The sequence below is a fragment of the Prosopis cineraria genome, unplaced genomic scaffold, assembly GCF_029017545.1.
Source record: "Prosopis cineraria cultivar Desert tree isolate PC_DT_omini unplaced genomic scaffold, ASM2901754v1 PC2, whole genome shotgun sequence".
Lineage (NCBI taxonomy): Eukaryota > Viridiplantae > Streptophyta > Magnoliopsida > Fabales > Fabaceae > Prosopis > Prosopis cineraria.
This window is the reverse complement of record NW_026555333.1, coordinates 40,652,391-40,665,908: the sequence shown is the minus strand read 5'-3', so window position 1 is coordinate 40,665,908 and position 13,518 is coordinate 40,652,391. Positions and strand designations below refer to the sequence as shown.

The following is a 13,518-nucleotide window of genomic DNA, read 5'->3' as shown; positions in this document are numbered from 1 at the left end:
CTTAAAGTCTTAAAAGATGTTGAATTTTAATTAATGATAATTAGATTATTGATAAAATTTTCTAAAAGTAAATTATAAATATTTATTCAAACAATTATAGATAGAAATTCCAATTACAAAATGACAAATACATTCATGCTATGTTTGAATGTATATGGACTTGAATTTGAACCAAATTCAATGCTTGGATAATTAAAAATGTATGAATTTAAATTTGTGATTAAAAATACGTGGATTTAGATTTGACCCAAATTCAAATCCTACCTCAATTCTTTTGTAATTTCAAATTCTTTCTAAGTCCTTATTATTTTAAATTTCAATGAAAGCTTCTCTCTTCCTTTGTATTCGATCGTTGACTTCACTACTTTCTTGACTTCTACATTACTGCCTTTGGCTGACATCCATCGAGACTAAACTACCAATGTCGACTTAGACTGAAATGCCGGCACCAACTAGGATCAAACTACCAGTGCTGATTGGGATCTGACGATTAGCATCGACCAGGATTGGATGGTCAACTTTAACTAGGATGGTACGAACAACACCAATTGGGATCAAACAGTCGATGCTAATTGGAACTAGATCGTTAGCTGTAATAAGGACTGAAGGCCCAGAGCAAACAGGGATCGGACAGCTAGTTGTGACAAGGACTATACCATCGACACCTAATGGTGAATAGGACTGAACTGTTGACATCTATCGAACTTGACTACCATCGTAGTCTAGGATAGATCTATGATCATCATCTTTGATCTGTTCACCTTTGTCGTCTAACGCTAAACACCCTTGTTTATAGGCAATGGTTTGATGTTGCCATCTAAGTCTAATCCACAGCCCTCAGATTGCTATAATCATTCCATGCTAATTCGTAAGCATTGTTTGGGGATTAGGCCATTGATGTCAACTAGGATTGAGTTGCCATTATCGATCGAGATTAGACCATTGACGTGGTCTAAGTTCAAATAGTTAAAGTCAATCAAGATCGAGATGCCACCCTTCATTTTGATTAGATCACCAACATCATCCGATTTGCCTTTAAATTTAAATAAGAAATTTGAAATTTAAAATTTTATTTGAGATCCAAAAAAAAAATTTAATATTATAATTTAAAATTTTTTATATCATCCAAATAAAGAATTTAGAATATATAAATTTTAAATGTGAGTTTTTAAATTAAAATTATCAATTCAAATCCACCCATTCAAACGCAAACTTAAGATATAAGTGTTTTATTTATTATTAAATCTCTTGAATTTGTAAAAGTTTGAATTGATATTTATAACTTATTTTTAAAAAAAAAATTAAAAATTTAATTGTCATTAATTTTTTTTCTGAAATTTAGCTATCATTCTCTCAATAAAATTTTTTTACCATCACAAAATCAAGCAAGTACAATGGTCCACGATGCATAGAGTGTAACATGACCATTTACTTGAGCAACAAAGATCTCATAATCGCTGATAATCTCATAACACAGAGCAAAAACAAAAACAAAAACAAAAAGGAACAGTGCTAACAAGCGAAACATGCAATGCCACTAAAATTCTTTTGGAAGCTAGAGCTGTTCTTTATCAATAATGATTATGAGCTGACGGAAGAAATGATGCGGTGATATAACAAAAGATCTTTAAGATTGGGGGATAAAAATGATCCATTATTAAATTTAGAATTATTCATAAATTTTCATATACACTTTAAAAACATTTTTGACCCTTAACTTAAAAAAAAAAAAAAATCTCATAACACTGATATACAAAAAAATTCAGCACACTGAAAAAAATAAAATAAAAGGATTAGTGTTAACTAGGGGTGTTCATTCTAGACCCGTCCCGATTGGCCCGATATCGTCTCGATCATATCGGGACGGGTCTTGTCCCGGCCCAAAAATAATCGAGACGGGACTTTACCGGACGGGACAGGAAAGGGGTGCGGGATGGGACGGGACATGGGATTACCATCGGGACGTCCCGTCCCGTCCCGTCCCGAATATTATATATATTATTTTTTAATTTAAATATATTAATTATATTAACATAATTTATACTTATATTAATTATATCAATTATAATTTTAATACTTGCAATTCTTATTTAAAACTAAAATTTTTTTATATTGATAATTTTAATAGCATGGAGTAAACATGGCGATATCTTTCTTTATAAGATATTAATTATATTAATATAATTTATTCTTATATCTATCTATTTAATAACTTTTATTTATAACATATTTCTTGTTTATTTTTTAAAAAATAATTAGCTTAGTACATCTTCACTAAAGTAGAAGAACAATTATTTAATATTGTGTTTGACTTGCCTGTTGTTGCTAATCTTATAGCATAACGATCAATTGTATTTTTTATTATAATATATAGTTGTGATTAATATAATTCAATAATTAATTTTAAATTATTGTTATTTATGTACTTGTGTTATTTTGATTTTAAACTTAATAAATTATATAATTTAAAATTTTAATAAACGTTATTATCCAAATTTTTTTTCCACATTATTTCATTTATCAGGACGGCGGGACGTCCTGATCTTGTCCCGGTCCTGTCCCGACTCTTAACGGGACGGGACACAGGATCAAAATTTAATCCTGATCTTTTTTCGAGACGGGACACGGGACAGGAATGTCCCAATCCCGTCCCATGAACACTCCTAGTGTTAACATATGAAACATGCAATGCCACTAAAAATCCTTTGGAAGCAAGAGCTGGTTCTTTATCAATAATGATTATGAGCTTTTAATATTTTAAATTTTAGTCCACACATTAGATCCCACTTGTTTAATATTTTTCATAAAAAAATCACTTATTACTTTTTTAAAATCTATTGTATTGTATGTTTAAACTCTTAAAAATAATCAAAAAATAAAAAATATATTTTTCATTATTTTAAGAAGCTAATTTAGCGATTATTTATTTCAACTTATTTTACAAAAAAATCAATTTTTTTAAATCTCTTTTTGTGAGTTTTTATAATATTTGTTTAAAATTTTAAAAATAATTAGAATTTGAAAAAAAAAGTAAATGTCTAATTGTTTTCAAGGGCTATTTAAAGTAGCTTATCAAAATAATTTAATGCCACGAATAAAAGAGAGTATCATAAAGAGACGGAATATGTGAAAATATCACAAAAATTTAAAATAATATAATAAATTATTTTTATGAAACAGAAATCAATGCATATATCATAAAATTTAAAAATACCTACCTAATAATCACTTTTTTATCATTGTAACTAAACATAAAATAATGTTTTGTTTTTATAAAATCTTTATAAAAAAATCTCTTTTTATAATATCTTTAAACTATCTAAAAATAACTTATTTTTTAATCTTAAACATACAAAACCTTAATTATTTTCTAAAAATAATCTAATTAATTGAGCATCCTTTAGCTGTATATGTTTTCTTTTTCTTTTTCTTTTTCTTTTCTTTTGTTTTTTTTTTTGGATACAAGAAAGCAAAATGATATACAACATGCTTAATGATGTTCACTATAAAGTATGTCAATGATGCGAGCTAGATCTCTTCCTGAGTTTGCACCACATTCCATTTTTTGTATGGATGGTTGCCCCAGTAACCAGTTCCACTGATTCAGGAGTTCCCCTCAATTCCACATCAAAATTTTGCAGCAACAAAGCCAGAGCTACAATAGACTCCATGAGAGCAAATTGGTCCCCAACACATTTTCTAGGTCCACCACCAAAAGGCAAGAAAGCGAAATCTGATACAATCTGATCAAGTCCACATACATATTGCCAATTATATTGCAGAATAAATCATGCTTCAATAAGGTGTTTAAATACACTTTTAGTTTATAGTTTCTCTAATTTTGCCTCTTTAAGTTGAGTCTGGTTATGATTGATTTATGATTTATAGTTTAAATCAGTGTTATCATTCACCACATGAGAGTGTGTATATATATTTTCCATCAGTGTTGTGATTTTCGGTTGATTGTAATTTCCTATTATGGTTAGGTTGACAGGTCACTTTTATTGTAATTATTGTATATTGATTTGGTTTTTATCGGGATGCTCTTATTTTGTTCTATATAAACTCTCATGTGGTGAATGAATAAACGTCACAATTCATAAATCAATCATAATGAGATCGCATTTAACATTTTCCAACACTAAAAGGGTCTTATCATGTTAGTTTTGTTCCGGTGATGTCAAGAATTGATGTCGATGTTAACTCATAAATTTGATTTAGGCCAAATGCACTTGCAAATGATAAGTAATCAAGTAACATCACCATGAATTGGGATAAGGGAGATCGCATGACTTAACCCACATTTAACTTGGCTATTCAAATGGCCAAAATCAAAACAGTATCATTTTTCATCATCACAAAAAAAAAAAAAAAAACCAGAGAGAGAGAGAGAGAGAGAGAGACTCAATTATGTATTTTTGGATTTGGATCTAGTGAGTGATACAAATTTACTCACTCAATAAGTGTTTCATATGACATGATTAGAAACATTTGATTTAATCGAATGGTTATTAAAGATTTTGTCATATAATATTTAGAAAGTACCAAATCTCAAATTTCTGAAAGGGATAATGTGAAAAGTATTTTAATCATGAGGGTGGTTTTGAATTTTTAGAGGGAAATGTAACTCAATAATTTTCAAGTGTTAATGAAATTTAATTGTTGACACTCTCTGAGTGAGTGGATTTAAATCACTCACCAGATATTTTTTAACCCTAAAGAACAGCATTCACTCAATTAAAAGTGAAGGGATAAAATTGAAAATTCCACCACACTAAATATGTGAATTTAAGCCTTCATTAAAGGTAGGATTAAGAAGCAACCTCGTTTGGATACAAGGCTCCAGGACTTCGAGATGGATCAAAGCCAGCCCATCCTTCAATTTCTTCACTCTTTTTTTGCACCAGAAATCTCTCTGGCTCGAATTCATGAGGAGAGTCCCAGAAGTATGGAGATCTATGGAGGTTATATACCTGCATTAGGGAATATTTTAGCAACTACACTACCATCAACATGTGAAATGAACATATTTCAAAACCAAGGTATATGCAGGTGGGAAAAAAAAAACAAGAACTAAGGTATATGGGCGTCTCCGCACACACATATATAAATGGTTTGTGTTTCCCTCCTGATGCCTCCCTCCTATTCTACCTTTTGCATTCACATGGGCAGGTGGGTTTGAACAAACACACAAGTTTGAAAAGAAAAGAAACAAAAAAAAAAAAAAAAAACCAAGTCAGATAAACATGTGTTTGTCTGTGACATATATGTTTATGTACATGACTGAAACAACCAACGGAATCAAAAGGTAAGGTAAATTTAAAAAGTTGTTAATCTCAAACACAAAAAGAAATACTCAACACCCGAATTAATAATTACAATTTGGGCTTTCATGGTGTTGATAAACCAATAAACTAAAGTAAATGTGACTCTTACATGCAGAACAGAATAATGTATGTTCCTGTAAAACATGAGAGGACCAAAAAAAAAAAAAAAAACCAAGCATTTCAGACATAAAAAAAAAAAATGTGCTCACAGATATGAAGAGATCGGTCCCAGCAGGAATTGCATAACCATCTTTATCTCCTTTGTATCCTCCTGTAAAGTGACATAAAATCCTCAGGCGCTAATACTATCCCAAATGAAGGAAACAAATTGAGAAATGATTAAACAAAAAGAAAGGAAAAGGATAGCAGGTGTAAGATGAATGTAGAAATTGATATTGGTCTTAAACTCTTAAGGCAGCTGTGAAGCAAACTGTTTACATGACATTGGCTCTGTCTCCCTAGATTAGAACAAAAAGCACAATGGAAATGCTTGAACGAAACCTCTTGATTAACAATACTCCCAAAGATATGGTTGAGGATAGAGCACAATGGAATTGTTCAAATTATATAGCCGGCCCCGTCTAATGGATGAGTGCAGTGATATAGATCCAGAGACTTTAGAAGCAGAATGAAGAAGGTGCTTGGTAGCTGTATCAAAAGGGATGAGTGCAGTGCATTTGACGGTGTACCATCCAGGGATAGGCCCGGTTCCAAAACCTTTTAGTGAAATTCAGTTGACCACAATTGATCAGTTACTGTGTCCCCTAGTCAATTGGCAGAGACTACTTTGTTGTTTCGAGCTGATGCTGTGCATCTGCCTTGATTACTCATGTTAGAAGCATTTCTGATCTTTCTACAGTATATGCTCTACACTCCCTTTCTTCTTTGGGAACGAAATAGTAATGTGTTACTGCAGAAACTTAGAATACGTACCGGATTCCATGACATAAAATATAAACCACCCTAAGCAGAGTCGCTTAGAGGACATTGCTTGTATTACACAACAAAAACCACCAACTGAGAAGAAAGAAAACTTTTAAGGTCCTGAGAGAAGGTTGGAGTCTTGTGTTCTCCACACGCATAAAATAACTCATGCATCCACTTCCATTAACCAAACCATGCATGGTTCTAAAAATTAACTGCTCCCTCCTTCTTTTCAAATTAAAGGAGTATATCATGATTAAGGACCCTAATCTTAACAATTTTCAAATAAGCCCCCAATTTTCAATGTGGGCTTGGGCCAAAAACTTAAATTCCACCAAGGGTGGACTAAGCATGAAACCCAACAGTTATTTATTCTTGCCTTGATGATAAATAATTCTTAGCCATCAATATCTTAGGGTAGCAATTTGTATCATGTTCTCTTTTAGACATTCAATTAAGGTTGCGGATATCAAGTCGGCGAAAGCATGTAATAAGAACTATCCCTGTTGGGTTATTCACCCTTGGTGGATCAGACCCAAAATTCAAGCCTATGGGGCTTATATGAATATTAGTCACACGGTCTTTATGTGTAATATGCTTGAGTCCTTAAGTGCAATTTCCCCTTAAATTTGAAGAGTTCTATTTCTTCTTTCAATAGCTGTATATTGTTGTAGAATTGACCTTCTTTCAACATAGAGCCCTTTAAATTGATTATTGATTGGGTAAATATTCACAACCTCAATTAGTTCATAATGTTTTAATTTTATCGTTCATTTGATTCAATCTCATTAATGTATCGTTTAAAGTACTGAAAAACTTTAGATCTTTGAGATATCAAATAGATATGACCAAATTATGAAAAGTGACCCTCACACTCATAGGACTACATATATCATAATAGATTAATTGCAATGGATTTTCCTTGGTACCTTTACCAAAAGATTTTCTAGTTGTTTTACTGGCTAGACAATTTTCACATAAGGACATTTCCATATTTGTAACTAGACCTAACATTCATTCTTTAGCTAATTTAATAATTCTATTTTGATTAATATGTCCTAGTTTAGAGTGCCAAATATTCATAACAACAATATCAATTACAAAGAAGTAAAGCAATTATGTGAATATACATCACCAACAATATCCATTACAAAGAACTTTTTGAAAATTAACATAAAACCCATAATTTAAAAACCAGGAAATAGAAATCAAATTTTGTTGGATGTTTGATTCAAGTAGAACATCATGGAGAATCAAAACTTTGACATAATGCAAAGTTAATTTGCAGGTCACCATGCCATTTACATCAATCCTCGCGTTGTGGCCCACATAAAGCCATTTGCTTAGGTTCGGCAGATGACAATACTCAATAAAGGATCCTTGATCCCTGCTCATGAGGTTTAGTTGTTTCTAGTGTTTTGTTACATTGTTAAAAGTAACTATTTTTTTTCCGGTTACAGACCAAGTTAATCTTCATGTGCTCTAAAAAGAAGGGGAAGAAGGGCAGTAAAAAAAGAGTCGACCTGAGGAAGGTCAAATGCTTTTCTTGAGAAAAGATGGGTCATCTTGTAAAGGACTACCTTGAACAAAATGAACACAATTAGGTACATGTGAATTATGCGAATTCACATATTTCATATGTTTCTAGTAATGTTTTTCTAACGGAAACTGTCTCTTCTTCGGATTGTAAACTCAGAATCCATAAACCACATTAGGAGGGATCAAGGATCCTTTATTGAGTACCATTGACAGCTAGCAACAACACAAAGATTGAAGCGAAGGGCGTGGGAACCTGCAAATTAGCTTTTAAGTTGTGGCAAAGCCTTTAATTCTCCATAATGTTTTACATGCACTGAATATCTGACGGAACTTGGTTTCTATTTCTTGCCTTTTAAATTATGAGTTTTATGTTAATTTTCATGATAAGGCTGCAAACATTTTGAACAATTCTACCTTTTATGGTATAACATGTTTAGAGTGAGTGTGCCATGTGTAGGGGTTGCAAGAATTGAAGAAGTAACTCTCTATGCACAATCAAAAAACACTCACTTTTCTCTCCTCTTTCTATCTGTTTAATTGTTGTGAGTACAGACCAGGTTCATAGTGACCCCGTCATCTGTATAGAGACCCATGCAACATATCAGGTATTACTCCTAATCTTACAATCCCAATATGAGCTTTGGATCAATGGTATTTCATTGGTGTTGTCTCCATAGCTTGGGATCAGTAAGTTATTGTAGTTATCTTGATGATCATTATTAGAATTAATTGATATTAAATTTTGACTTCGAAAGTTTGGTTATTTCCGTTTTAAATTCGTTTTTGCTCCACAAAAGTCATGTCCTATTTTCATGGGGGGATTCAACGAAGAGCAATACCTGGTAACACATCTGACTTTAGTGAACGTCTAATCAGCAAAGGAGGTTGGGGATACAAACGAAGAGCCTCTATGACAATAAGTCTTATGTACCTGAAAGCAAGATATATATGTCAAGAAAACTGTCCTAGGAGCAGAAAAGCTGGAGTTGCTCAAAATTGATGCTTCCAAGTTTAGGCATCACAAAATTGGCAAGATTGGCGGGCTAGCATCTAACTTGCCCTGCTTTTCAGCCATACCCAAAAGGTCACCATTGGAATGGTATCACAAACCCCCTCCCCCCACCAAAAAAAAAAAAAAAGGAAAGAATTCTCGGTGGAGGAACATAGCCATATATAGAAATTATAACAAAAACAAACCCCTAAACGATGAGAAAACGCAAATTACAATCCAATCAAACCAAATTTTTTTAAGACATAGAAAGAGAATGTTAATTATGATTGGAAGCCAGAACCTACGATATCCCATCCTACAGGTTAGTATTATTAACAATTCTTCCAACACTCGAAACCATTATTGAAATCCCCTATATTAATAAATAGTAAATCCACATCATGAATGAAGAGCTGCATTAAGCACTATTATTCTTTATCTAACACATGGATGTGCTTTTTTTTTTCCCTTTTTCCTACGAGATATAATTGTTAATAATTTTTGAATTTATTGTTGAATAAAAATAATGGATATCAAACCTTTAACTGTTACTAAAAAAAGGTTATTGGACTTTGGAACCTACGGCAGGTTTTTAAGAGACTCAAGAGTAGGTCTCCCCTCGCCCAGTACCAAATCCACCTCTGCTTGAGCCTTCTTCATTTTAGTCGTATTCTGCAATCAGAAAGTTAATATGGATCAGGATGGCTACCTGAGAGAATATGTTCTGATGAAAAGAAGTCATGAAACAACTAAATTTGTCCATCTTAAACAAGATGCAATGTCCAACATCTGCCAAGGTAAACATACTTGAGCTAGCAGGAAACATGCCCATGTCAGAACTGCAGCTGTGGTCTCATGACCAGCAATAAGCATAGTCATTAAGTCATCCCTCAGCTGTCAAAGAAAACAGAAGGAAAGATAATGAGACCCAACCAGAGAAATACGATATTAAATGCAGAAATTCAGCCGCAGGGTTAAATAAGAGGGGAAAATCCTGAGGTTTTGATAAATAGGGCGCTTGAAAAGCCATCCTCTAAATATATATTACAGAAAAATTTAGAAGTGGAATCTTGGAGAAACATCCAAGATCATATTTCTTAGTATATTCAGTTGGTTCAACGAACTGTTTGACTATTTATCTAATGAACAAAATATTTAGCCTGCCAAGAGGCATAAAGATTTTCTGAAATTTAATTTGAAAAGGTACCAACTTCAGTTATGCCTTTTGTTTGATGATATATTTCATGAGGTTTTTATCATTCTTGTATGAAATTTAAATTTGTGAAGGTACCTTTTGGTTATGGAGTCGTTGGTGTTGGCATTTCCATAATTTGGTATTATGGATAAGTTTTTTAGCTTTTGTTTGTTACTTTTATCATTAAGGAAGCTACAACCAAAGGTATTATGGGTAAGCATTTCAGCATTTGGTTTATGTGTTGGGTTATCCACCCTTGATAGATTGAGCCCAAATAAATGAGCCCATAGGGGTTCATTATAATAAGGAGAACTCTAGGTCAATGAGAGTAACAAAGCATTTCATTATGCAATATTCCCATTGTTCAAAATTGAACTATGGTGGGAACGGTTTGATAGCCTCCCCACACACATCCGAGAGAGATACATGGGGAGTGCAATGTGTGATACTGAAGTGAATCTCATTCTCCAAAAAAGCTCTCTGGTTCTTTCCTTCTCTTTTTGCTCTCTTCTCTTAGTTCATTTGTTGTGTACTCCTGAACCAAGTCTGTACCATGACTCCGTTCCCACATACATCCTATCTAGTGCAACCCATCTCATTTAAGTATGCTATCCTCCTCCAAAAACTCAAATTGGTATCAGATCAATGCTGTATCCTGGGCTGTGTTTTTGTGTTTGAATATTGAGACTCTGATTTGCTTAACATATGTACATGCAAATCTACTGCTCATTTTTTCACGTTGAATATCAAGTTACTGCCTCTGTCCCTTTTTCATGCATGTTTTTGTCAAGTGAACATGTTAAGATGCTTCTTGGTTGATATAAATGAGTTTTGTATGCAATAGACATTGCCAAAACTTCCAACTGTAAACAAACAGAAAAATGGGTGTTTGAAAACGCAATTTTTTTGGGTAAACGAATAAAATTGTAGAGTTCAAAAAAAAAAAAAAGCGCGAAATGGAAGTCGAACGGAGGAGAAATGACTCCCAGAAGTTTCCAGTTTGAAGGACCCGACCTGTCACTCCACCCAAATTGGAGGTCAGGGATGACCCAAAATAGTGTGGTACCGTTTTGAGTCATATAAAAAAAAATTATATGCTTTTGACCTGGCAAACCCAAAAGCCTCTATAAAAAAAAAATAAAAAATTGGTTTTCAGCTTGTGAGCCCAAATCCATATATATATATATATAACACATTTTGGGCTAAAGGCCAAAATTTTTTTTTTTTAAGGGTGTTTTGACTAGATCAACGGACTCGATCCAATGGATCCTCAGGTTTGGTTTGACCCAAGCTATAAAAAAATTTAAAAAAATGAATTTATTTTAAAAAAATTATATTATTTAAAAGGCACATGCCACATAGGGCCCACTGGATGGACCAAATAACACGTGAAGAATCCCACTCGAAAGCTAACAGCACGTGGAGCATAAGGGATTGGCGTGTGTCGTAATTGGAGCACGGGAAGATGGCATGGTGTGCACTTGCCACCTCCAAGAGTGAGGGTTCTCTATATTATTCAATTTTTCAAAATTTTCTTATCCAGTGTGCTCCTCAAGGTGCAAGAGGCCTTTGATTGTGATTTTCTTAAAAAATTCCTAAATTTGAGGTTTTCATTTTCATATGCTATATGCCTATATTGAAGAGTATTTGAAATTTATTTTTGAGCTTTTTCAGTACACCTCATGACATGGACAATAGACGTTATAATGTTAATGCTAGGTCGTTGCCCGTAAGTAACGCACTGCATGGTTCGAGTACAGTGATAAGTGAGATAGAGCCACTGCATCGGGGCCCGGATGTAGTGTTAAATGAGCAAGGGCTACCACGTCATTCTAGATGCGTGCGGCTAAAGAGGTTAGTCCATGAGAGCAAAATTAGATTTGGTACTTGAAATGTTGGAACATTGAATTGTAAATCTGTAGAGGTTATAGGGGTTATGATTCAAAGGAAAATCAATATCCTTTGACTGCAAGAAACAAAATGGTGTGGAGAAGAAGCTAAGGATATTCAAGGTTTCAAACTTTTGTATACAGGAAAAGTAAGCGCACACAATGGAGTAGGCATCATTATGGATAAGGAGTGGAAGAAGAACGTTGTAGAAGTTAGCAGAATTGGAGATAGAATTATTTCCTTACAACAACAACAAGCCTTTATCCCACTAGATGAGGTCGGCTACATGGATTGCAAGACGCCATTGTGCTCTATCATTTATTAAGCTTTTAGAAATATTATTAATTAAGAGATCACGTTCAACAACTTCCAAGAGTGTTCTCTTAGGCCTTCCTCTACCTCTCTTAATCGGACTCAAAGTTATATGTTCCACTCTTCTCACTGGTGCCTCCCTTGGTCTTCTTTGTACATGCCCAAACCATCTCAACCGATTTTCTACCATTTTTTCCTCAATAGGTGCCACCCTCACTTTTTCACGTATGTGCTCATTTCGAATTTTATCTTTACGTGTATGTCCGCACATCCATCGTAACATTCTCATCTCTGCTACTCCAACTTTATGCTCTTGCTGTCCCGTTAGAGCCCAACATTCACTACTATATAACATTGCCGGTCTGATAGCAGTACGATAAAACTTTCCTTTAAGTTTATTAGGCACCTTACGGTCACAAATAACTCCTTTAGCTTTTCTCCAATTAAACCACCCAGCTTGAATTCTATGTGAAATATCTCCACTGATTTCGCCATCATTTTGGATAATGGCTCCCAAATATCTAAACTTTTCCACTTGAGGTATAATTTGATCTCCCAATTTCACTTCCAAATTATTTTCGAATAGTCCTTTATCAAATTTACAATATAAATATTCCGTCTTACTTCTACTCAGACGAAAACCTTTCGACTCCAATGTCCTCCTCCATAACTCAAGTTTGCAATTAACCTCTTCTCTTGTCTCTGCTATAAGAACTATATCATCCGCGAAGAGCATACATTTCGGGATTTCCTCTTGAATATGTTCCGTCAAAACATTTAAAATCAAGTTGAACAAATAAGGACTCAGAGATGATCCCTGATGTAGCCCAATCTTTATAGGAAAATCCTTTGTTTGACCACTAGGCGTTCTTATACTAGTTTTTACCCCCTCATACATATCTTGTATGGCTTTAATATAAGCAATCCGTACTCCCTTTTTTTCCAACGCTTTCCAAAGCACTTCTCTTGGTATACGGTCATAAGCTTTTTCCAAATCAATAAAAATCATGTGTAGATCTTTATTTTTACAACGATACTTTTCCATTAATCCCCTTAGTAGATAAATCGCCTCTGTAGTTGATCTACCTGGCATAAAACCAAATTGATTCTCAGAAATACTTGTCTCCAATCTCAACCTGTGCTCAATTACTTTCTCCCACAATTTCATTGTGTGGCTCATGAGTTTAATCCCTCTATAGTTAGTACAATTCTGAATATCTCCTTTATTTTTATAAATAGGAATTAATGTACTTCTCCTCCACTCATCAGGCATTTTCTTGGACCGTAAAATCACATTAAATAACTTAGTTAACCATCTCACCCCTTCTTCACCTAAACAT

General features: G+C 33.6%; 1 protein-coding gene across 5 annotated transcripts in view; it reads right to left on the bottom strand.

The window, feature by feature from the left end:
- Positions 1 to 3,350: 3,350 nt before the first annotated feature.
- The window catches only part of LOC129302187 (cytochrome P450 97B2, chloroplastic), a 28,408-nt gene continuing 18,240 nt past the window's right edge, over positions 3,351 to 13,518 (bottom strand). For all 5 annotated transcript variants that reach the window (XM_054940881.1, XM_054940883.1, XM_054940885.1 and 2 more), the window contains 6 exons: positions 9,589 to 9,675; positions 9,365 to 9,453; positions 8,630 to 8,721; positions 5,537 to 5,598; positions 4,824 to 4,973; positions 3,351 to 3,743 (listed from right to left, as the gene is read on the bottom strand). In XM_054940881.1, coding sequence (XP_054796856.1) covers positions 3,516 to 3,743; positions 4,824 to 4,973; positions 5,537 to 5,598; positions 8,630 to 8,721; positions 9,365 to 9,453; positions 9,589 to 9,675 — 708 coding nt within the window. In that variant the 3' untranslated portion in view covers positions 3,351 to 3,515. The remainder of the gene's footprint in view (positions 3,744 to 4,823; positions 4,974 to 5,536; positions 5,599 to 8,629; positions 8,722 to 9,364; positions 9,454 to 9,588; positions 9,676 to 13,518) is intronic.